The 25292-nt window shown below is 36.2% G+C and overlaps 3 protein-coding genes across 16 annotated transcripts; 1 reads left to right on the forward strand and 2 right to left on the reverse strand.

Annotated features, from left to right (window-relative positions):
• Positions 1876–8677, forward strand: LOC109715304 (protein WVD2-like 1). 3 transcript variants are annotated; one of them, XM_020240244.1, is made up of 7 exons: positions 1876–2029; positions 3811–4249; positions 4689–4777; positions 4857–4950; positions 5026–5097; positions 6332–6442; positions 8108–8677. In XM_020240244.1, the coding sequence occupies exons 2-7, from the start codon at positions 3815–3817 to the stop codon at positions 8381–8383; spliced, it is 1077 nt and encodes a 358-aa protein (XP_020095833.1). In that variant the 5' UTR covers positions 1876–2029; positions 3811–3814; the 3' UTR covers positions 8384–8677. The 3 variants fall into 3 exon arrangements, with proteins under 3 accessions (XP_020095833.1, XP_020095831.1, XP_020095832.1); XM_020240242.1 differs by having other exon boundaries at positions 1988–2117; XM_020240243.1 differs by lacking the exon at positions 1876–2029 and adding an exon at positions 2110–2186.
• Positions 10738–15391, reverse strand: LOC109715329. Of its 12 annotated transcripts, none has more exons than XM_020240281.1 (6): positions 15017–15391; positions 14446–14586; positions 14109–14277; positions 13812–13920; positions 13468–13674; positions 10738–13293 (listed from the first exon to the last, which is right to left on the reverse strand). In XM_020240281.1, the coding sequence occupies exon 6, from the start codon at positions 13216–13218 to the stop codon at positions 10996–10998; it is 2223 nt and encodes a 740-aa protein (XP_020095870.1). In that variant the 5' UTR covers positions 13219–13293; positions 13468–13674; positions 13812–13920; positions 14109–14277; positions 14446–14586; positions 15017–15391; the 3' UTR covers positions 10738–10995. The 12 variants fall into 12 exon arrangements, with proteins under 12 accessions (XP_020095870.1, XP_020095872.1, XP_020095876.1 ...); XM_020240283.1 differs by having other exon boundaries at positions 14109–14194; positions 14446–14596; XM_020240287.1 differs by having other exon boundaries at positions 13812–13959; positions 14109–14194; positions 14446–14596.
• Positions 18058–23038, reverse strand: LOC109714917 (iron-sulfur protein NUBPL). Its single transcript, XM_020239661.1, has 8 exons — positions 22898–23038; positions 22684–22804; positions 21933–22055; positions 21478–21575; positions 20659–20785; positions 20193–20278; positions 19587–19712; positions 18058–18342 (listed from the first exon to the last, which is right to left on the reverse strand). Exons 1-8 carry the CDS (start codon positions 22943–22945, stop codon positions 18172–18174), a joined length of 900 nt encoding a protein of 299 aa, XP_020095250.1. The 5' UTR covers positions 22946–23038; the 3' UTR covers positions 18058–18171.

Here is a 25292-nt window from a genome sequence, read left to right on the forward strand (position 1 = left end):
TTTATTTTAATTAAGTTAGGTATTTATTCAGGTGGTACTCGTGCGCTTGTTCGTCGCTTGCATGAGTAAGCCAACAAAATTTTCTTCGAAACACAATTTTACAAGTATGAAATAAGGGCCAAATTTTGTTAAAATACAAGATGTTTTATCAAAAATAATTAGTAGAGTGCTTAAATTGGATTTAAATTCTTATTATCAAATAATACATTACGAAAAATATTACTAGGTCAAGGATCACTAGTTAAACCAGTGGATGCTCAACCACTAATTAAACCAGTGACGTCAACATACAATCTATATACATGATTTGTTATAGTATCATACATAATACAATAATAAATTACTAATTTTCTAGACTAAATATAAATTTATGAAGTTTTTTTTTTTCGTAAGATTATTCTGTAAATAGAAGATAAAATTAGTTAACTTAATTATAAGCCGTTGGATTTTAATATAACTCAATAAAGAGACCCGACCGGTTTGATTAAAATCAAATAGATTCACTAGTTCAAAAGGTTCAAATTAATTTTTTTTAACTTATCTGATTCAAAAGTTGAATCAAACCACTTTATAGGCGTGTCAAGCCCTTAGAGCAGTGTTGAACATATTGGGCCGGTGAATATGTGATCTGGTGGACGAGGTCCACGCAAGTTTTGTAAACTGCGGTGGCGGGGGCATTTTGGTCTTTTCGCTGTGCTGCTAATTAATCCGTTTCCGTGTGTATTAAAATAGTCTAGTAGGGGAAATTTAATTTGTCGCGTGCGATGTGGCGAAATTTTCGGGGTCCCGTCACCGCCCTACATGGACCCACCTTGACTCCTTGTCCCTGGAGCAATTACGCATTTGTATTATTTCCCTAGACCTGGTCCACCGTGAACCAAAGTTTTATAGAAACTTCTGCTGCAGTAGTTTTAATATTTAAAAAATAAACTGCTCACTTGATATTATGGGTGCCTTCTAGAAAGCTTTATATAACAAAATTTTTATCTAAAATATAATAGTTTTTACTAAACTGTTGTTTCTAGATCTTTTAATTTAGTAATGTGTTTCGATAATAATTTTCTAATTTCGAGGATTTAAAAAAATAAAAATATACAGCAACATATCAGAAAAAAAAAAGAAAAACTCTACAATACTGAGTAAATTAGTATATTACGATCACATGATGATTTATTTTATTTCAAACAAACAATTTTAAGACGAAATAAGATATCAAATTTAATACATTTGATCATCTACCTGCATAATGAAAGTTCAATTTATAATGCTAATATGAGGATTTTTCTTTCTTTTCGGCTAAGTAAGTTCCACCTTCAACCAAATCTATTTTCTTTTATATATATATGTATAACTTTGATATTTTATACTGTTCTTTTTTTTTCACGTCACTTTTTTTTTTTTTTTTGTATAATATGTGTCCACCGTATTGCACGGACAATTATATTGATATTTGTTATTTAGTAAAAGATAATGTTTTTAGAATAAATGAAAAGGGAAGGCAAAGTAAAATATTTTTTATGCAATTTAAACAGGAGCTTAAGCATGCTCGGCGGTTCTTGCTGATGCGATGCGGTGAGGTGCGGTGCACCAGGCCGATGCAGTATTTCTCCCGGTAAGCTTACCGCCCCTATTCGTCGAGGTCCCCGCGGAGTTCCCCACCGCGGCGTCCACGGTTTTGGACGAATATGGAGAGAGAGAGAGAGAGAGGGCTCAGGGAGGGATAGGAGGGGTCGGAGAAACGATCAACCGTAAGTTAACGGCGTCAATTGACGGCGTCAAGTAACGGCCTTCAAACGGGCGAGGTGGACGTGGAGGCGGAGGCGAAGGAGAGAAGAGAGAGGGGGAGAGAGAGAGAGAAGGGGGGGTATAAATAAACAGAGTTCGTCGTCGTCGTCGTCGTCGTGGTTGTCGTTGTCGTTGCCGAGGGGCGTGGGGGGCGCGGAGGAGGCGGAGGAGGAGGAGGAGGAGGAGGAGCGGCGCGAGAGATCTCTCGGAAGGGGTGCGGGGGAGGGGGGCCGCGGAGAGAATTGTAATGAATCCGTGTCGAATCCTTCTCGTTTCGCGTTGATTTGGGTCTCCTTTCGATCCCTTAAGGGTTCCCTTAGGGTTCTAAGCAAGTAGGGATTTGGGAAGGAGTTTCGTTTGGTTCATGCGCCGTTTCTTTAGATCCCTCATATAATTACCCCGTAATTAGGGTTTTTTTGTTTGATTATGCTATTTAATTTTGTTGATTAGAGATAATAAAAGTTGCTTCTTTCCTTTTTTTTTTTATTGCCGGAAATTAAAATAATCTAGCTTTCTAAGAATTGTACTTGATCGTGCGAAATATATTTTTTAGAATATTAAGATGAAATATATTTATGAAATTTATGGTAATTCTATGTAAAAAAGATTCCCTTCGCAAATAATATGAGATTAGGGGAATAGATAGATGTGCATGCTCATACTTTAATCATACTGATGTCATTGCATGCTTGTTGTTGCATCCTCTTGCTTATGGGTTCCTATAACATGGCTTCTTTGTTACATTAAAACTTTTGAGATATAGAATAGGTGTATTTGGGATTGAAGGAAATTTTCTGAAGATGAAAAAGGTTCTTTCAGATGATCTTTATCCGAACGAGAAATGGAATAGGTTGTGGAGAAGGAAACAATAATTTAAAAGTTACCTTTAGTTGTGACTTTGTTTGGCGTCGTATTAGATTGGAACTCTTCTTTTTAATGTTTCTGATTCGATTTTTTTAATGTATTTTGGCAAATCAATTTGCATCGACTTTTTTTATAAAATTTGATGATATTGCGGTATCTAAATCTTGGTCAATTCTTCAATCACATCTAACCAATAGTTTACTTAATTGAACCTTAATCTTATTATTCTTTAACTGAAATATTGCTTAACAATGAGCTCGTAGAGGAAATATTTAATTGCTCTGAGGAATGATGTTGAATGTCATCTACTTCTAGGTTTAGTGGCCAGCCTGTAAGATTGAAATCTCTCAGCTAGTCTCCAATTAATGAATTTATTTTTGTACTAATTTTAAAGCGGTTTAATTGATTTAGTCATTTTAATGGGGGTGGATTCTTTTAATAGGATTTTTCAATTACATGTTGCCTTTTCTTCTAGACTGTCGATCTTAGCAGTCATTTGCACGCACCATTTCCTGAATCCTGAAAATAAAGAGTATATCTTGTGAATACCAAAAGAAACACAGTTATATGGTTTGTAATGCATCTCATATTGACTAAACTACAAAAAGGTTATGTGAAATAAACACTGTTAGTAGATGATGCCTTATGATTTAGCATGATCAGATAAATATCCAAGTAATTTGCATTGTTGTATAGTTGCAATGGGTGTGGATAGTAAGTTAGTAACTTGCTTAATTTGTCTTCACAATTAGTGAATAGATGCAGTAGTCTCTCTACCTACGCCAAAGAATGAAGATAACACCATATTTTTATGTATGATATTGTTATTATTTGTTGATTGCTGATAAACAAGGTATGATTCTTAAAGAAGAGAACTTGAGCCTTATACGAATGCCTCTACTCTTATAGCCCAAACTAATGATTAAAAAATAAATCTCTATTAGGTATTATTGGCATACTTGTCTGCATGTCACATCAAATGGTTTTTTTTTTTTTTTTTCTTTTTTGATTAATAACATAGTCTTCTGTTATATGTATGACATTGGAGCATATATGAATGTATGTTTGACCTTCTCTACTGTTATGCTGTCACCTCAAAATGATATTGCTAATCAGTTCCTTTATGCAGGGAATTTGACAATTTTTTTTCTATTTGTGCAGTCCAATGGGGAAAGATGTTATGGATGTGTCCACAGACGAAGAGTCAGACTGTGTTATTATATGCACACCAAGTAATAACCATGATAAATTCGATGAAACTATAAATGGCATCCAGGACGAAAATTCTCCAAGGGGCCAAGACGTACCTTTCATTAGGAACAGGAATATGGATGGTGACACGCAAGAAGAGAAATCCACCGACCATGAAAGTCAGAAAGCTTTTGATCGCAAGAAGTCGGTTCCTGTTTCCAAATCAACAACAAGGCCTGCCATTGCAGGATCACAATGGTCTAATTACACGGTTCCTCAGCCATTTTCCCTTGCAACTGAAAAGAGAGCTTCAAGCTCCAATCGTGCTTTTGTTGCTTATCCGGCTGGCAATGGAGAAAAGCAGGCAAATATAAGCAGCAACCAATCAACAAGCATAAAGAAGACTGAGGTGTGATCCTTTTTATGATTCATCCTTCAATCTGTCTTAGAAATTCATTCTTGATATGATATATAAAGCAATCCTTTAAGTGATTGAAATGATTTACTCGTTATTTTAGCGATGCCTCTCAATATAATTTGACTAGTTTCTGTCAGAAATGCTTGTCTGCGAAAGAGATGCTTTAAATGTATTGTTTTTTGCCAATCAAATATTTTAGTGCTCTCTTTCCATCTTTCTGGTCTTTAATGACTTAAGTGAATTCTTGACGGTTTTCTTCCATGTTGAATCACTATTTACCTTTTTTTTTATTTTTGGACATTGGATTTGGATTATTATTTACTTAATTTTTTATGTGCTTTTCGGAGGCAAATTTTCTTTGTTTGAAGGGATTATTTGGACAGATTCGATTAGAACAGTTTCTAACAGTGCTTTTTTTAATGAATTACAGAGTAATTCATCTGTTACATCTAGGAAGCCTTTACAATCTGATAACACAATGCACTCTAAAGAAGAGGATTCCATCTCCATTACTTCATCGTATCCTTTACATCTTAATGGCTATTGTTGGATAGTTTTTCTACCATTATGTATTCTACTTTTCCTTAGCTGTATATAGGACTGGAGCTTCGACAAGATCTAGTAAAACTAGGACAACAGTGCCCTCTGCCCCAGTTTTTAGATGTATGGAGCGTGCTGAGAAGAGGAAAGAGGTAAATATTTCATCTATTTGAACATTGTGATAGTTCCTTGGTTTACCAAGCTACTTAATGTGCTGGTTTTTTCAGTTTTACTCAAAATTGGAAGAGAAGCATGAGGCTTTGGAGGCAGAAAGACTCGAAGCTGAAGCCCGGAGAAAGGTATGCGATATTGCTGTCAGCTTACCCACTCTTGTTGCAGTTGAGCATGAGAGCTACATTTTACTCTGATTATCTTCTTGGTATTGAAGCTTATAAGATGATGTCTACTTTTGCTGGGAAACACTAGGGACACCTAAAAACATGAACACTTGATACTTGAACGATATGATACAGAGACATATAGGTATAATGTGATAGCAGTTGTACAAGAGACAGCCAATTAGAAAATCATTTTGTACTTGTTTGCTTACTTAGAGCTATACCATTAAATACTAATTTATGGGTTGCTCTTCTTAACATGGTAGACATGATGTGTACTACCCTCCCTCTCTCAATCATAATGTATATCTGCCACCCAGAAATAACTCTTTAGACGGTTGTTGAATTGTTTTAATCAAAGCTTTACTGTTAGCCACTTGTAAGTTTATTTTGTTGATTTATCATTTATCTAAATTCGGACAACAAAAGTATTTCACCTCTAAGACTAACATGCTAACAGATGCCTCATTTAGGACATAGTTTTAGTAGCTCCTAAAATCCTGTACAGTTCTTGTACATAATAATGTGTAACTAGTGTAGGGTCCGCACTTCGCGGCGGGTAGAAAAAAAAATGAAAAGAAAACAGGCACATGGAGACAAGTATATAGAACTTTCAAATGGTTTGAGTAAAAATATCATAGGACATTGTAACATCATACATGTTAACTTTTGAAGTAATTTATTTGAGAAAAAACTTGGCAGTATGATATAATTAATAATCAGTTAATTAACAAAATGTATATATATCAAATTTGCTGTGCTAAATGTTTATGTTGGTGATCATAGACACAACATGCTGAGCCTACTTACACATGTTTAACATGGATTGGAGTGGGGAGCTTAGTTATGACCTCAGTATGCAGTACCTCTGCCATATGTGTATTCAGTTTATAAGGGGCAGTTGAGCAACTGCACCTTTGTATGCAGGTGCACTACTATTTAGAACAGTAGATTCAAAGTTGGGATTAATAATGCAGGAGGTGAACAATTTACTATGATACAATGACCTACCGTATTTGCACACATCCATTTTGATCTTTATTGCCATCTACCAGTACCTAGTCAGGGCAATGTAAAACATGCTTGCAGATAACTCTGATAATATGGAGGTCAATAATGTAAAACATGCTTAGGTTGGTCTTTATTTGTTTCGTAGTGATCACTACATTGGTGCCTAACTTCACTTCTTTTCCAGGAGGAGCAAGAGGCAGCAATAAAGCAACTAAGGAAGACCTTGACCTTTAAAGCTAACCCAGTTCCAAGCTTCTACCACGAGGGACCTCCTCCTAAGGTTGAACTTAAAAAGGTAATCTAGTGTTGTTTTTGCTTAATTTTATGTGGTTAAAGAAAAATCAAAGTATAATGCTTTTATGCTTGTGGCTTTCAAGACAGCTTTTCGTAGTGGTAGAGCACTTTCAGTCCAGTCTGCAACACTTTTGATGTAGCTAAATCTTCAAGTCGTTTTTCTACTGGTAGTAGTGCAATAATGTATTGACCATTGGTTTTCATATTTCCGTTGTTATCTGTGAGAAATAACTGATTTTTTTTTTTAATTCATTTTGTTTAAGTATTTACTTGAGGCTTGCTTGCCTTATGGCTCTGGGCCACCTTGGTGCATAAGAATTTATAAAGCTATATGTCAACATCCTGCAATTTCTGCATTAAACAGAGGCATAATTTGAATCGCTTTGTTATTTCATTGGAACTGAAAGAAATGACAGTTTTTCACTTTTCTCGTTCTTGCCTACTGTTATTATTATATGGTATAATTAAATGTTAATACCAATTAATGGTTTATGCCATGTTTGGACTCGTAAATAAGAGCAAAGTTCTCAAATAATACTAAATTATCTCTCATTTTCTGAAGATTTAACCTGGCCTAGCTTAAAAAGCGCTACTTTTGCTTTCGTCATAATAGTTCGACTCAAATGTCCAGAATTCATGAAGCTTTCGTGCTAGTCTCATGAGTTTGCCTTTATGAACTAATTGATTGATGTGTGAGAACAAGATGTTGCAAGTTTATGGTACTCATTTTCAAGTACACATATTCAAATTTTAAGAATAGCTGATAATGCTCTATATACGTAATAAACACAATATCTGAAGCATAATGAATTTTTCACTTACAATATTTAATTTGTTTTGCATAAAAACTTATCATCAGAGTAGTTACATAGACATTAAATTATTTAGAAAAAAAAAAGTATTTTAGATCATTATTTTTTGAACCATTTTGCATGGTTCAATATTGAGAAATTTCTTGTAAGATTATATGGTGTTTGGTTGAATAGAAACACTAAATAGTTTTTGGGCTAGATATCTTTCTGTTGAAAAGTAATTCGTAAGTGTTACAGCTTTTTTCTCTTCTTGTTTCTTCCTGCTGTTTGCAACCTAAGGACTTGGAAATTATAAACGTCAGGAGGTGGGTAGATATTGAAGCTTTACTTTTACATTTTATTGACAACTGTCGGAAACATCGAATTAAAACATGAGATAGAAATGGATTATACACTGATGCACCTTTGTTTGTATCTTTTTTCCTCCTCGGCAACGAAAGCAAGTATGATAATTTTAACAAACATTTGTCACCACAGTTCCTGCAAAACCAGTACAATAAAACTACAATTCTGGAACTATTGGCATTTTCGTTGACCGATGAGCAATGACTGCAGGCTATGTAATATAGAAAGGTCATATTTTTTATTTTCTCACTTGAAATTAAATTTTTCGTCCATAATCAGTCACATAACATTGATATCTGTAAAACTATTAACATGTATCATATTAACCAGCAATAATGCATATTTGACTTCGCAAGTTGAAGAGAATCCAATCAACATTATTTGTTTTTATTGCTCTCTTGGTTAAACCTTTAGCTAGTTTACATGCTCCTGTGATTTCATTGGTGCTGAGTGTTTGACATCTTGGACTTTATATGGAGGCCATCTTACAATCTTATCTAAATATAAAGGTGCCTCCAACTCGTGCCAAGTCGCCGAACTTCACTCGGAGGAAGAGCTGTAGCGATGCTACTAGTTTGTTGCAAGGCGATGAGAGCGGCGGGGTATGTTGTCGATTACACCGCCACAGCGTAGGGAGCTGCAAAGAAACCACAAGCAAACTACAAAGTGGTCCGAAAATAGGAACTAATGCGAAAATCAAAGTAGGACCAAAATCTGGCAAAGAGGTTTCCTCAAAGGCCTGCTCAGAAGAGGTGGCGGCCGCTGATGTTTCTGTACAGACCTGATTCTTGAGAGTTTTTCTCATGTTATTTTAATTTTTCAACCTTATATCAAAAGTGACTTCTTTGTTGTTGTTGCTTGTTGTGGGGTTTCTGCGAACTCTGTTAAAACTTTTGTGGCCGAGAACTGTATGTAAAGCGTCGTTATATCGAAGGATCAGGCAGTTTGAAGAACTGTTTGGCATGTATTTTATGGATAATGTATCAATTAGTCACAATGGTCATGTTTATTGTATGTAAATGACTTATATGTTATATATATGAAGAGAAATGAAACTGTGCTTGCGGATTGTGAGGAAAGAAAAGGTGAAAAAAATGAGCTTAATAAACTTTTCTGCGGTTGATATTCGACTTTTTGTATGCAATCTTTTTGGTTTTGTGCGGCTGAGATGACAAAGCAAATGGTAATTGCATACTTGATCGTGTAATTTCTCATTTTCTTTTTTTCTGATGAATTTGTTCTTGAATGAGATGATTTTTTGGGGGGTTAAACTATTTTGGCATCTAGCCATGCTTGTATTTACTAGCTAAGGAAACACTGATGTCTCATATTTGCCCTGGCAATACAGTTTGGTAATTTTGGTCGAAGTTGAGGCTTTTTTTACATTTAGCCCCTTAACAAAATTTTTTTTTGCAAATTGCCTCATAAAATTTATATTTGCAAGATTAATCTTATCTAAACGTCATATTGGAAGGAAAGTTTAAGTTGAACACGATGAATCACTCACCGTATTTTAATACAGTAAATGATTCACCGTGTTTCCCTTATATTCCTTCTACCACCAAATTGCTGTGGTGATGGTGGGCTCCTAGGAGACCTCTGAGGTCATGGAAAAAACCACCATGAGGTTATGGAAGAAAGAGTACATCGTCGGGGAAGGGCTCATCTCGCACTTAAAGATCGATAGCTCATCTCGAGACAAGAGATATTCTAGAAATATAATATAAGTAGTTAAGAATAGCCCCTACTCCAAAAGCTAACCCAGCAGCTAAGAAAGCAAGAACTAGCTAGAAAGCGTCTTCAGCGTCTCAAGCTGAAAGAGCGCTAAGTTTTGGTGTTTCCACTTCGGGTGCAGAATTTCCGACCCACATCATTTCTGATGCAAAACGAGAGAAAGAGAGAGATCGTGCGGAGGGAGTTATAGATAGCGCTTGAACACGAAAAATTCTTCACTGTGTTTGAACACAATAAATAATTCACCATATATTCAACTTAAACTCCCATCATGATGCTTATGTGGCACTCGCATGGCTAAAATAGAACTAATTTTGCAAATATAAATTTTATAGGGCTATTTGCAAAAAAAAAAAAAAAAAAAAAAAAAAAAAATTGTTCAGAGAGTAAATGCAAATAAAACCTTCGAAGACTAGACGTTAATGAGAATTTTAGCAGAAAATACCTAATTGAGCTCGATTGCAAAACTTATCCGCTATCGTATCTGCAGTAACCTAAATGTAGGTTAAATTGAAAAGAGAACCCTCGAACTCCATGGCGTTCTGAAATAGACTCCTCAACCCTCTCCATAATGAAAAAAAAAATTTCCTTTATTCCTGAACAATCAACCAAAGAGAGAAAGAAGTGAGGGACATTTCAAAATCGTGCACACTACAGCAAGTATCAGCACATCTTCACCTACATAAGCTCACTGATTGTGAGTCGCAACGGTATCTCACAAATCACTTTTCGAGATCCACGGATTAATGGAAACACTGAACAACTGAGCACATTGTCGACAAATCTGCTCGAGGATTGTGCAGACAGTAGTCGATCTCTGCCCGTTAAAATTACTGCACCAGAGTAATTCTGCAAAAGTTGTCACAACCAGTCAACCCAGAAAACATTCTCTATACTCCCGAATTTGTTTTTTGTACAACTCAAGAACCCATTCTCCATTATTTGCCAGTTTTATGTATATATTTTACTGCATTGGTTAGCTCTGTCAGCCTTTTACAAGTATTATACTACAGATTATGAATGCACAAGTACTAAACTAGTAATCCCTATGTACACATGTATTACTTGTATCAGTGGCCAAGTGTAATTGTATTATGACCTCACAAAACATTCAAAATAGGAACACAGACCCCTTATCATGGGAAGTGATCTAGATAGTTGTATGCACAGTGGTTGAATCTGGAAAATGCGATCACAGACCCCTTATCATGGGAAGTGATCTAGATAGTTGTATGCACAGTGGTTGAATCTGGAAAATGCGATCACAGACCCCTTATCATGGGAAGTGATCTAGATAGTTGTATGCACAGTGGTTGAATCTGGAAAATGCGATCGACACAAAATCACTGCAAAACAGTATGTGCTAGTAATATGTATGATTGAATATTTCGACAAAGCATAAGCATAATAAAGATGATAAAGAAGCTAAGAAGTAGACGAATATTATACAAACTCATCATCAAAGTTAACGTTTCAGCTTATGATCTGGGAGCGGAAGAACATATATCACACAACACAAAATTATTAAATCATCAGGAAAACTAAGAACAAGCTACTAAAAACACAAAGGAAAGGAGGGAAAAAAAAAAATCGGAACCCGATCTATAAGAGGTTTATATAGTGGACACACCTAACTTCTACACAGGGGGAATGCCCGGCAACATCATATAGGAGCAGCACATGTAGTTCTGAAGTGGCCCGTCTGATTACACCTGCTACAATGCACTACCCTCTTAGACCTGCCGCGGTCCTCCGCCCTAACCCTCTTCTTCCTCGGCCTCCCAGGTGGTCTTAATGACTTGGGCGGATTTATTATAGCGTCGATCTTATTCTCACCGCCTTGACTAGTTTCGGATATTTCCTTCCAAAGGCTCTTATCAGGAATAGGATGTATAGTCTGGGAATACGTCTTCCTGTAAGTCGCCACAGTGAAACAGCTTTCTGTGTATCTATGCACATTCTGTCGGCAAGAAAGTAGAGCTGCTACCCCGTGAGCACATGGCAGACCGTAAAGCTGCCACCCTCGACACAAGCAGCACCGGTTTCGGATGTCGACAATATTAGTTCCTTCGTGAGGAGATACTACTTCGAATTCAGCTTCATTCGCTCGCCCCACTTGATATCCCTGTGCACGTTCAATGGCCTCAGATACGCGGCGTTCAGCAGAGGGAACTAAAATCGTGCTCCACTGCATGCTTCTCTCGCGCCGCTCATTGAACCACGTCATCAACTGCCGACGAATGCACTCCATCATTTGAATTATTGGGAGGCCAGAAGCTTCTAGTATCCAGCTATTCAGCGATTCCACTATATTCGCGGTTAAGTGGCCAAACCGTGTGCCTTCAAAATAGGCTGTTGCCCATAGACGAGGCGGAATACGCCTAATCCAGAAAGCCGCTTCGGGAGATAGCTCTTCGATCTCTAATATTTTGGCTTCGAATTCAATTACCGTGAGAGCATGAGCGGCTTCCCATAGTAAATTTACGAGCATGGTGTTGCTGAACTCTTTTCGGAAACTTTCACTTAGGTGATGCATGCAAAAGCCGTGAAAGGCAGTCGGGAAGTTAAAATCAACTCCGTCTACTATCCCTTTCTGCCTATTTGACAAGATCGTGAGCCTCGGCATGTTCTCCGTGTTAGCTTCTAGCAAAGCATGAAGCTCAGATAAGAACCAAATCCAATTTTCATCAGTTTCCTCATCGACCACTCCAAATGCTAAAGGAAAAAGAGCACCATCTCCATCGAAACCAGTGGCGAGAAGCAAAGTACCCAAATACTTGCTCTTCAAAACAGTCCTATCGAGCCCAATTAATGGACGGCATGCATTGACGAATCCGTATATCGAAGCATAGAACGAAATAAATAAGCGGCAGAAACAATTATCATCCGGATTACCATAAACTGATGAGATACTACCCGGATTTGTCCTCTGCACTTGCTCACAATACTGTGGCAAAAGGCGGTAGCCTTCTTCAAAAGACCCTCGCACGGCAGCCATTATCCTCTCCTTCCCTCTCCAAGCCTGCTTGTACGACAAAGTAATCCCATGAACACGATGAATCTCTTCTAAAATCTCTTTGGGCTTACAATGCGGGTTCTCACGAAGCCGTTCCTCAACCGAACTTGCGACCCACTGAACTGATGCCTGCTGATGCCCTAGATGGTTAATTCCAGAACAAGTATGACTATCATGTATCGTCCTTATAGTGAAAGTTGGCACACCAGGAAGCTTTGCACAATGTATTCGCCACGGGCAACCCTCTGCAGCACACTTGGCAGTGAACCGTGTCTTATCGGATTTAACTGTTTGTATTTCAAAATGGCAAGCGATGGCCGTATCTCTTAATGCACGGCGGCAGCTCTTCACATCAGAAAACTCCTGGCCCACGGTGAGCTGATGCTCTAGGTTCAGAACATGCCTCCGCGTCTGAAGAACCGAAGCGAGTACCATTTCGGACTGGACCATCTCGTGGGATGGCTGGAGGGCAAGCTCGTGGGCTTGATCAACACCCAATTCGTGGGTTTCCGCAAGGCTCAATTCATGGGTCTCAGCAAGTGTCAACTCATGGTTATCAGACAGACCGAGTTCGTGGTTTTGGACAGCAAGCGCGTCGGAATCAGAGTCGTGGCTCTGTCGATGGTGGTGGGGATCGTGATCATGGGGGTGGTGGTGTTGGTGGTGGCCCAGGACGAGGCGACTGGTGTTGTGGTGGTGGGGGCCAAGGCCGAGGTCATGGTCGTGGGCCTGGCCTAGGCCCAGGTCATGGTCGTGGGCATGGCCTAGGCCGAGGCCCACCCCGTGGACCTGGGATATGACCAAATCATGGTGGTTTTGGCCCAGGGCCAAGTCGGGATTTTGTCCAAGAACCAAATCATGATTCGCCATAATAGATCGCAAGAAAAAATCCTTCTCGTTCAGAAACTCTTCAAATATCTCAATATCCACAGAAGCATTTAGAATCTGGAAATAACAGCTAATACAAAATTAACAAAGCCAGAAACCTATCTGCCTATAACTCAAAAAAATCTATGATTTCACACAAAATATAATGCAATTATAAGGACACAGATAGAGAGCTCTGCACTAACACAATATACCCATAAAATTTTCAGTTAAGGAAATGAAGAAGCATACCTCAATTGATGATGCCAAGGAAACAACCGCTTTCCACGATTCGGTCAAGATCCATTATTTCTTGGGGGTTTCAAAGAAGAGAGGATCAAGAGGGGAATCGAAGAATAGAGATCAAGGAACAAAACCCATAAAGGAATAAGCATGGAATAATCCTTCTGAGCTCAAAAACTCTTCAAATATACCAATTTCCGCTAAAGCATTTAGAATCTGGAAATAAGAACCAATGCACATAAATCTATAATTGCACACCAAACATCAAGCAATATGAATCAAAAGAGCAAGAAAAAGCTATACTACCACAATAAACCATAAATATTTTTGTAAGAAAACAAAAAAAAACATACCTGATATTAATCAAAATCCGAGCTTTACTGAGGAGAAAACAACAAACAGAGGCCAAGCAACAAAACCCCTAACGGAATTACCCTGGAATAATCCTTCTCAGCTCAGAACCTATTCAAATATCCCAATTTATGCAGTAGCATTAAGAATCTGGAAATAAAAGCCGATACTCATCAAGAAAAACTAAAAATCACATGCATAACTCATAAATCTATGATTTCCAACGAAATATCATGCAATTGCTTAGAAAACCACAATACACACACAAAGAATTTTCTAAAGGAAATGAAAAACCATACCTCAGACAATGGCAAATGAAAGAAACTTCGATCAAAATCCGAGCTTTATCGAAGGGAAATGGAGAACGGAGACTGAGGAACAAAACCTACAAAGGTATTTGTTTGCCATAATCCTTCTCACATCAGAACCTCTTCAAATTATTTAAATCTATGAAGTAGCATTAAGGATCTGGAAATAACAACTACAACATATCAAGAAAACTAGGAAATCATATGCATAACCCATAAATATATGATTTCCAAAAAAATTATTGCACAATCGGAATCAAAAGAGCTAGAAAAAGCTACAGAACATAACATATTTATAAAGATTTTCGTAAGGAAACGAAGACCATACCTAATCTTGATCAAAATCCGAGCTTTATTGAGGAGAAATGAAGAACATGGACTGAGGACCAAAACCTTAAAAACCACTAGCTTGGAATAACACTTCTCAGCTCAGAACCTCATATCCAATTTACACAGTAGCACTCAGGATCTGTAACTAACTAAAAAATCACATGCTTAATTCATAAATCTATGATTTTCAATGAATTATCACGCAATTGGATAAAAAAAAAAAAAAAGCTTGAAAAAGCTACACAAGCACACCACACTGAAACGAAGAACCGTACCTAATCTCGTTCAAAATCCAAGCTTTATTAAGGGTGAACGAAAACATAGACCGAGGAACAAAACCTAGAAAGGTACTAGCTTGGAATAATACTTCCCAGCTAAGAACCGCCTAAACTATCCAATTCACGCAGCAGCATTTAGAATCTGGAAATAACCAGAAAATCACACGCATAATTCATAAATCTACAATTTTCAACAAATTACCACGCAATTAGAATCCAAAAAAGCTCAAAAAATCTACGCAAACGCGCTACACCCACACAGATCGTCGCACGGAAATCAAAGGGCAGTACCTAATCCCGATCAAAACCCGAGCTTCATCGAGGGGAAACGGAGGACACAGGCGGAGGAACAAAACCCAGAAAGGAATTTAGAAAGCAAAGGCGCAACAAGGTCGGAATCCACAAGGGCGAAGCTAGGGTTCGAAGAGAACAAATCGAGGGGTCGGGGTACTTGGCGGGAATTGGGCGCGAAGGGGAGGGGGTTTGAACGAGGGGTAGGAGAGAGAGAGAGAGAGGGAGAGATTTGGGAGGAGAAGGGTAAGAGAGAGAGAGAGAGAGAGAGAGGAGAGGAGAGAGAGAGAGAGAGGAGAGAGAGAGTGTGTGTGTCGGAGAGGGGTGGAGTTCGCAGGGGCAAAAGGGTAGGGAGAGAGAGGGGTCGGGGAAAGGAAGGGGAAGGGCTGCGGCGGTGGAGGAAAAGAGGGCATTTAGGTCAACATTTAGATCCACTTCCCGTCCCACCTTGTGAAATTACTGTTTTACCCCTGGGATTTTAAGTTTTTCGTGTGGAAATTTTCTATATTGCCCTTTTGGGGGATGGTGCTTAGGAAATTAGTTTGTAAATTAAAGTCTAAAATTATGCTTGTGAGATGAATTTGGGGCACGCGCAATCGACGATCGTACTTCCACTGAGGGGTGGCAATCCAGCTCGATGTTCGCAATTCAGATCTTATTCGGCTCGAAATGAGTTCGAGACCGATCACTCATATGATGAAGAAATCGAAAATAAATTAAATTTTTCAGCTTGAACTCTTAACCAGCTGAACAAAAATTTGAATTAGCTCGCTCGTGTTTGGCTCTCTATAGCTCGAATATACATATGTATATATATTACAAATTTTTACCATTAGAATTTTAGGCCAATTCAAATATAAGTAGACCCATATTTTGTAACTTTTAATTATTAAATTAAGATCCTAATTTTTTAATTTTTTTTTAACTTGTGACATAATAGTAAGGCTGACAATTTAACTTATTCTTCGCGAGTTAGCTCGTATTCGATTCGTTAACAAATAAATCGAACACGAGTTAAATTTTTTAGCTCGGTATTTTAATAAGTTAATTCATATCCAACTTGCTGATGTTTTGCTGGTTGACAACCCTACCTTAAAAATGTATAGAGACCGCTTAACTATTTAGAATTTTGAAATAGACAATCAATATTGTTATTTCTTTTTCTATTGGCACCACCTTACCTTTAAATTATTTTAATTTAAATTATCATTTACTTGAGTTGCGAATTGAAACAGTTACTTGGTCGAAATCCGTAGCTCCATCTGCTAGTAAAATATTCGTAATAGTTAATTTTTTAAAAAAATATTATCGAAATTAATAAAAAATTTTATTTAATTGATAAAAATAATGTTAATAAGAAAAAAAAAATACTAAGAAGGTTGGAATTTTAATAATAATAATAATAATAATAATAATAATAATAATAATAACGGAGAGGTCTTTTTCCAAATGGTCCATAATTAAGAGGACCCCTGTGTATTTTTATTTTTACCTTGCAATTGTAATAATAAAAATCCTCTCTTAATTTGGAAAAAGAATTATAGTTTCTTATCCATTTGGAATAAATCGATGTAAGGAATTTGAATACCAACCAGTTCATAGTGATGGAATTATACGACCTGAACCACTATTTTAAAAATTAGATCAAACAGTGATCTGAAAATATTACTGAGTTAAGAATCACCGCTAACTAACTACAGCATCAACCAATAACACCGACATGACATCATAAATATTTAATTTTTTAATTATATATATACTATTCTTCTAGTATCGTACTTAATTACAAATTACTGATTTTTAAACCGAATTAAATAGATATAAGTTTGTCGAGATTCATTTTTCATAATAGAACAAAAGTCAATCATAAATAAAATTAAAAATTATACTAATGATAAAAAAAAATTTAAAAAAAAAATTCATATTGATTAGAATTGAAACTTAAATCATTACAGTTTCTCAAAAGTTAAAAATAAAAAATAAAAAAGAAACTCAGAATCACCACAATAATCACAAATTACAGCACAACCAAATAATCTAAAAAGCATAAGAAAACCTCAGATGCATGGTATAATCACTTTTAAATTCCCTCTGGATCCATCCTTTATCTGATTTTCGACTCCATCGACATGATTTTCGAATTGAAGACCAAATAGTTACAAAAAACGAAATCTCGTAATTATAATAACGAATTATTAGTTGACTTGTTTAATAGCTAAACTACCAAAGCCATAATTGAAGTTTTCTAGTTAACACAAACTAAGAATAACACATGGATGGCTTTTCATAAACCAAAAACTAGAGGAAAATAAATAAACTTTACTATTTGCCTCATTAAGATTGCGCCAATTAATCGAAAAGGAATCTTACATCTTGTGATTCTGTATTAGCATTGTTGTTAGGGGTACACAAGCAAAACTCACATCTGCATCAGCCACAACAAAATTTGATATATATATATATATATATAGAGAGAGAGAGAGAGAGAGAGAGAGAGAGAGAGAGAGAGTCCGGCCACTATACTCTTATAAGTACGATCACCCTCGTACTCATAAGTTGTTTTCGATGATAGAGCTTCCGAATCGACGATCCACACCGTTAAACGTTATCTAGAGCATTTAAAACATCTAGAAATCAAATTTCATAATTTTTCGACATCATTTACCTTACGATCAAAAGGTCACAAAATTGACAATTTTTAACGGCCGATATAGGATATTTGCTAGTTTAACGGTGTAAAAGAATCGGANAAAAAAAAAAAAAAAGTAAAAAGAAAATACCTAAATATATATACGAGTAGACAATTAATTATAATTGGATTACCTACCTGCTTCTCTCTGCAAATTTGCATGGCTCGCGAGATGACATTCCTAGAGTTCTCTTCCTGAGCCTTCTTGATGGAAACCAGCACTGAAGTCGTGGCATAAACAGCTACATTACATCATGACGAGCGTGCACGGAACAATGAGAATTAGATATATATATATATATATATATATATATATATTAAGGAGTTACCACCATATTGCAACAAATTAAAATTAAGAGAACTGCTGTAATACGATTGAGAGAGGGAAAAACAGACCCTGAACCTGATTAGCATGCCTTTGGTGCCTATTTTTTGAGTAAGAAGAGAAGATAAAAGCTGATGAATTCTACAACGAGATCTGCGGGCCCATTGCCCGTTCCTCGGCCAACTCCTTGAGCCTCTCCGTCACTTTCTCAGCCACACTGGTGTATGCTTTTGCAGAAGCAGAATGAGGAGATGCTACGACGATTGGATTGCCTTCATCAGAACTACTCCTGATATCTAGCTCAAGAGGAATCTGCAACAGGACAACATGAAAATAAAACCAATAAGATAACATATAAAGCAAGTCATTTCAATTTCAATTGCTCCTTTGACTAGTTAAGATCGATAGCAAAGTGTTCTTTGAGCGCCAGCACTAAAAAGCGAGAACTTACACAAGGGCATCATATGCATAAAATGTTACATATTTAGCTCCAGGAGAAATATGACGAAAGACTAAACTGAATTGGGAGTCCAAATTGACCTTTATAACTTACTCTAATTTTAGATCAGAAAATATACACTTCCCTGCCTGACAAAATAGATACTTCAACGGATACACTTAGGGCTTGTTTGGTTCATCCATTTTGAGTATGGAATGGGAATCGGTTTGATCAAATCCGGTTAATTTTGTTTGGTTCGCATGAACCGGTTTGGGATTCCTATTCCGGACTGGAATGGAAATGGCCCATTAGCCTTCAACTTGATTCCGGTCTTCTAGCCCGGATTGAGATTTCATTCCGGAAGCCCACTAAGTTCTCGAAGCCCATGTGACCATTTCACCCTCCTTCTCTTCACCCCTTTCTCATCAAAAAAAAAAAAACCTATCCTCTCTCAAAATCCTATCCCTAACCCACATCAATAAAAGTTTTTAAAAATAAATTTGATATTTTTTTTGGAAAACTTATTAGAGAATAGTATTATATTTTTCATAAATTTTAAATAATATAAATTTATATTTGAGAGTAAAATTAGTATTATAGTATCCTATAATTTTTTTAGTTTATACGAACCAAACAATGAAATATGAATAACTCATTCCAATTCCCAATCCACAAATAAACCAAACGTCTTGGGGGAGTGGGCCATTCCAATTACCATTCCAATCCATTCCCATTCCATTATCCATTCCAATTCCACCCTTAAACCAAACAAGCCCTTAATGTGATAAGAACAATATTGATTGGTATATGCCAAGATGAAATAGAAGAGTTGCTTTGAACATCGTTCTGATTGTTGATTAGTTGTCAGGGCTTTAAATAGTTGAACCTTAGGGAAGACAAATCATAAATACACCACTATTATTTTGCTGCAGATGCGAAGTTCAAACTACTAAAATTCGTATTAATTCGCACATCAAGTTCAAACATAGAAACTCCTGAAACTCCCGTGGAAACTTTTGTTAGTTTTATACACTATGAAGTCTAGAAACATAAGAAAATGGACACTGATACTTGCATAAGTGTCATCATAAGACACGGGCATCATTACCACACTAACCTCACCAAGGAACTTCATGTCCATCTCTTCGGCAGTTCGTTGCGCTCCCCCTTGTCCAAATATGTATGATTTTGTGCCGCAGTTTGGGCATTCAAAGCAGCTCATGTTCTCCACTACTCCCAAAATCTGCCACAGTACCAAATGTAAGGATGATGCTTCTAGATCTAACTTCAGTGCAGTTTAGAAATAATTATTCGTTTTTAAATGCCAGATGAAAAAGTTGAAAGCAGCTAGCTTTAACAGAGAGATACATAGTAGCATCTCAACAACATAACATTCAGTGACAACTTCGAGTGACTTGACTGATTCTGGTTCAAACATAGCATAGAATCCTGCCACATACGTACCACATAACAATGAGCATGGCTTAAACATTCTACAATTTGAGTGTGCTTCTCATCAGTTTTCAAAACCAACTTTGGCAATCTTCATATGCTAGAAATATATTATGATAAATTTATTGAACTTTACAACATTCTTCTAACCCTTTATTAGTTAGCCAATCAAGTTTTCTCTTAGGCAATCAAGAGTTCGTGTTGTATGAGAAAAAGGCATTGAGCTCTCAGGAAAAAAAAAATGCCGTAGAGTGAAAAGAGAAGTTCATACAGGAACTTGAACTTTACGAAACATGTTTGCTCCTCTTCGAGCATCAATTAGTGCAATATCTTGTGGAGTTGAAACAATAAGAGCACCTGCAGCAATTGCATAAAGAGTGAATAATAGAGTGGTAGCCGAAAGTTGTGAGATCATCCTTCTTAATATGAGAGTAAAATGACAACTGTAACAAGACTTGAGTCTCAACCCTCCCCATTCACTTATATTCAAACATGAGAATAGTTAAAGTATTTCAGTAAAATAGAGAACATATTCTGTACGAGATGGTAATAATTGAATGCAAGAGCTTCTCCTAAGATTCTATTGATGGATAGAAAAACATATATCATCCCTTGCTATAAAATCAAATAAATAAAAAAATATAATCTAGTCTACGTCAACAAGCAGACTTTACATTTCCAGCAGAAGAGAAAATCAAGTACAACAATCTAGCTAAGTGTTGAATTTTTCAACATACCAGATAATTGAAGTCTCTGAGATATAGAAAGCTGAGCATCGCCGGTGCCTGGAGGCATATCAACAACAAGAATATCTAGGTCACCCCATGCAACACCCCTTGTTAACTTCTCAATAGCACTCATTACCTGAGATCACAATGGCCTGATGTCAGAGAAAATAAGCCTCTTAGAAGAGAACAGCCTTGTAAGTTCCAACACAAAAAATTCCTGCCTACAAGAAATTGATGTAGAAATGGAATTCTGGATTACTCCCTTCATTCAACATTTCAAAAGCAAGTCGAGTCCAAAACTACAGAATTAATAACTGTATGTGCGTACGAAAATCTGTTCAAGACACTCTGCAGGAAATGGACAACAAAGGAGATGCTCATTAAAATAAAGTGTCATTAAGATATGTGTGTGAAGCTAGAACAGGATATCAACCCATAAATTGGTTCTGGGATAAATTGCACAGTGGACTAACGTACAAATCATTAGACCTCTTTGTTTTTGTGAAAAACACCTCATTAGACTGATCAAATTGAAGAACCAAGACAGTCTAAGAAAATGTAAATAAAATAATTCTCAGCCATAAAACATATATAAAACCCACAAAGGAACAGAAAATGTAAACAAATTATGCTATTGTCAAGTTCATCAAAGATCAGTATCAATTCCATTATGTGCATACCATTTATAACGTGATATGTTTTTACATACATTATAAATTAACTTAAAGGTTGATTTGACTAAATGACAAGCACATGTCACAGGCACTAATCTTAGTATTACTACACAATAAAGAGGGAAAGAAAAGAAGAAGACATGCAAAAACAAACCATAGGACCTCTCCAAACTATTGGAGCATCCTTGCCCACAAGAAATCCAATGGACATACATCGAACTCCATGGTTCTCAATAGGAATCATCTTCATATCTGCAGGGAAAAGATCATAATACCTAATTACCTTATATGAGACAAAGTAACAAGACCCAAAAGCCTAGCTAAAAGCACTTAGTTTTCAGTTTCAATAGTTTAAAATTTTAGAGTAAAAACACGCAGGCAACAATTGTAAAACATACGAACTAATTTTAAAAAGATCAGTTTATACAACTTCTAATTGAGGACCTAATTTGTTATTGCCATTCATGAAATGAATTAATCAAAGACCCAAAGCATCAAACGGTCTATATGAGATACAAGCCTCCTATATACTTGTATAACGATTTAGAACCAATGATCATAAGCTGATAGCCTATATTATGAATCACCAAAGGAAAGAAAAGAAAACACCTCGATCCACTTCAGGCTTTTCATGGAGATTCATCATTGTAGGTATTGATGGCCCATATATATCAGCATCCAGTAATCCCACCTTCATTTGGCATGCCTTAGCAAGAGCAACAGATAAATTAACTGCAAGTGCAAAGTATAGCTTCATAACCATTCTTATGACAATACAATGAGGACCCATTGTGATGCATGTATCTAGTTCACAGTTGATCAGAACATTCTTATGCAACTAGTGTACTCAGCACTCTCAACTGCTGCAAAAACATACTTAATGAGGTTTTCGGTTACTAGATATAAAATATTGATTGAAACACCGTTCTATGCCAGCTTAGGCATTTAGGCCCTGTTTAGACACATGAATATCAGTATATCTTTTTGACTTACTGAGGAAGCTTGTAGTATTTGATAGATGAAGAACCACACCTTACTCGACGTTCAAAGCCATTTTTCTCATAATAAGATAAATCATCTCATACATCAAAATATACTCCTACCAAATTGTCGATCCCAAAACCTTCCAAGGAGCTAAAATTAAACTCCTAGCTTGGAATTACAAAAGAAAATCCTTGTAACGTGTAAATTATTACTGAATAACTTGTTCTGACATCCAAATAGTAATCTGTTGCTTCACATAGTATCAGGGAGGAGCCTCCCGAGTTCTATGGCAAGTTAAGCTTTTAAAGTAATTGGTTGCTACACGCTATACATTATAATTTAAAAAGATTATCATCAACATCAAGAAGAAGAACACCTGCGGTTGTGGACTTCCCAACGCCGCCTTTCCCGGAGGCGACGGCGATGATGTCCTTAACCCCAACGATCGAAGCGCCCTTCGCAGCAACAGAGCTACGATGCCTCACGGAGTTGGAACCCTAACAAAATCGAAGAGATTTTTACACGGATGAGTAAGCAAAGTTGGGCATTTAGGATTCGGATTAGGGATTAGGGTTTAGGGTTTTGCACACCATGTGTTTGAGGAAATGGTTGAGAGAGATGAATCTGTTCAACCCCATTGCGCTTGAGATTCGCGTTCGTTTACGTTCGTTGAGGTGGCGAGGGGGAAAGGTTGGAGACGAGAACAAGCGCCCAAGGAGAGGGTTTTTAGTGTGGGAGTAAAGGGTGAAAAAAATGTACAGAGCCCCCTCAAGTGTGAGGGTCTATGAAAACGATCTCTCAAAACTTAACCTAAATTTTCTTTTTGGTCCCCGACTCTTTGTATTTTGAAATCAGGTCCTTAATCTTTAGAACTAATTGCACCAATAGTTACTTTGGTTTAAACTTAGTAAAGCTCATTTTCACTCTCCTTAAAATATACTCTATATCTACGGCTATCTCGATTTGACACACAACACCTATAATATCTTTTAGAGCATTTGACGTGCTTGGCATCCAATCAGATATACTATCAATTTTTTAAAAAAATTTGAAACAATTAATAACGAGATTAACCGAGAGATACCTGACCACAACCATATCTATACAAGTAAGTGTGGCTTTATTAGAGTTTATATGACTTACTTCGTCAAAATTAATGTGAATTTAGATGATCAAAATGTAAATAAAATTAAGTGTACAAATTAAAAACCGAATAGCTAAAAGAAAAAGGTCATGATCAAAATAAAAAAGGTAAAGATTAGAAACAATAGTGCAAATAATCATTGAGTAGTGCTACACAGATGTGACTTGTAGAATCCATCCCACCCAATAATAGATGGGTGTATACCTATACACTTAAAAAAAGTGTATGTATAGCATTACTTTTTTATATACCGTAAAAGGGTGCGTATGATTAACACACCGCATTCTAAGATTTAAAAATTTTTTTGTATTGAAAATAAAAAATGACTAACCCACATTTTAGTTGTAATTTTATAACTTGGCCCATCTAAAGACCTAGTTTTATCAACTAATCCTTTCAATTTTTTTTTTTTAAATCACAAAAGCCAAAAGGGGTCAGATCAATTTTATGATGGACGGTTCTATAATTTTAACCCTTTTTTTTTAATTTTCCCTCTCATTTTTAAAAATTTATATTTTACTCTCTTAAAATTTTAAGTTGATACATTTAGCCCTTCCTTCCTCAGCTTTTTGTTCCTATTCCATCTATTTTTTATAATTTATATTGAAAATATCTTTAAAAATATTAAAAAATATCTTTTTCGTATATAATAAGTATAAATAATTTAGTTATTTCTCCCTCTCTATTAATGTCGTAACTCTTTGAAAATATTTTTAAATTTTTAAGAGGGTAAAATATCGATTTTTAAAAGTTTGAAACAAAAAAAAGTTAAAAAAAGTATTTATAGAAAATTTTTCTGAACTTTAGCCTACATTATATGAATAAATTGCACTGTTTATCTCCAAACTGTCCTCAAAGCCTTTTAAATGCAGCATTTGAGAACTTAAATTCTTAAAAGAATTTCGCTACAATCTATCTCCTTATTTTCTATTAAAGAAGAAATTATTTTTTACATACGATGCATCTTATCGGATCGTTGACGCTAACTATTAATCCCGAAAGCTCAAGCTGTTAAAAATATAGAACTACTTTACTTAAAGCGTACAGATACAGCGCTTAGCGATCTCAATTGTAACCGGTTCAAACCAGCTTCACGCCAATTCGAATATAACTCGATCCAATCCAGTCTTACGCCATTTCGAACATAACTCGGTCCAACTTGACCTCTCGCCACAAGGACAAAATGCTGGCCCCATTAAACCAACATATCTCTATGTTCGGGCAACACACACCCATGGAGCCTTAGATTACGATTTCATTTCTCAATTACAATGCTTATTGGGTCGCAGCTTTTCATATAATCTCTAATTTACCGATCGTCCCTAAAGCAAGTGGCAAAGAGTTTGGTGGTTGGTATCCGAGATCTAAGTTCGAATCCTTGTTGATTCACATTTCCAGTTAAGTTTATTTCTAAATAAAATAAATGAAGCGGGTAGCGTGCTACCTATCTCTCTCCAAAAAATATATATAATCTCTAATTTAATTAATTAAAATAACTAAAATCGAAAAAAATGAAAAGTGTAGTCCAAGTGTAGTCCAATTGTTCATTCAATCGAGCCTAAACTCAAATAAAACTTTAGTGGGGAACTTCCTAATAACGTCTTGTTGGAGAGCTGTTGATTCGCTGACACTTGCTGATTTTGACTTCATCCAATAATTCGTTCAGTATTTTCAATATTAAGTTTTTTTAAAAAATTAAAATTTTAGAAAAAATAATTATAATTTTTGAATAAAGATAATAGTGATACATGACGAAAGATTGAGGCTTATTAACGAGGTGTCATTGGAAGCTCCCCATTGAAATTTTTGTTTATCTAAAGCATGGAGAGAGAGAGAGAGAG

The sequence above is a fragment of the Ananas comosus genome, linkage group 9 (genome assembly GCF_001540865.1).
Source record: "Ananas comosus cultivar F153 linkage group 9, ASM154086v1, whole genome shotgun sequence".
NCBI lineage: Eukaryota > Viridiplantae > Streptophyta > Magnoliopsida > Poales > Bromeliaceae > Ananas > Ananas comosus.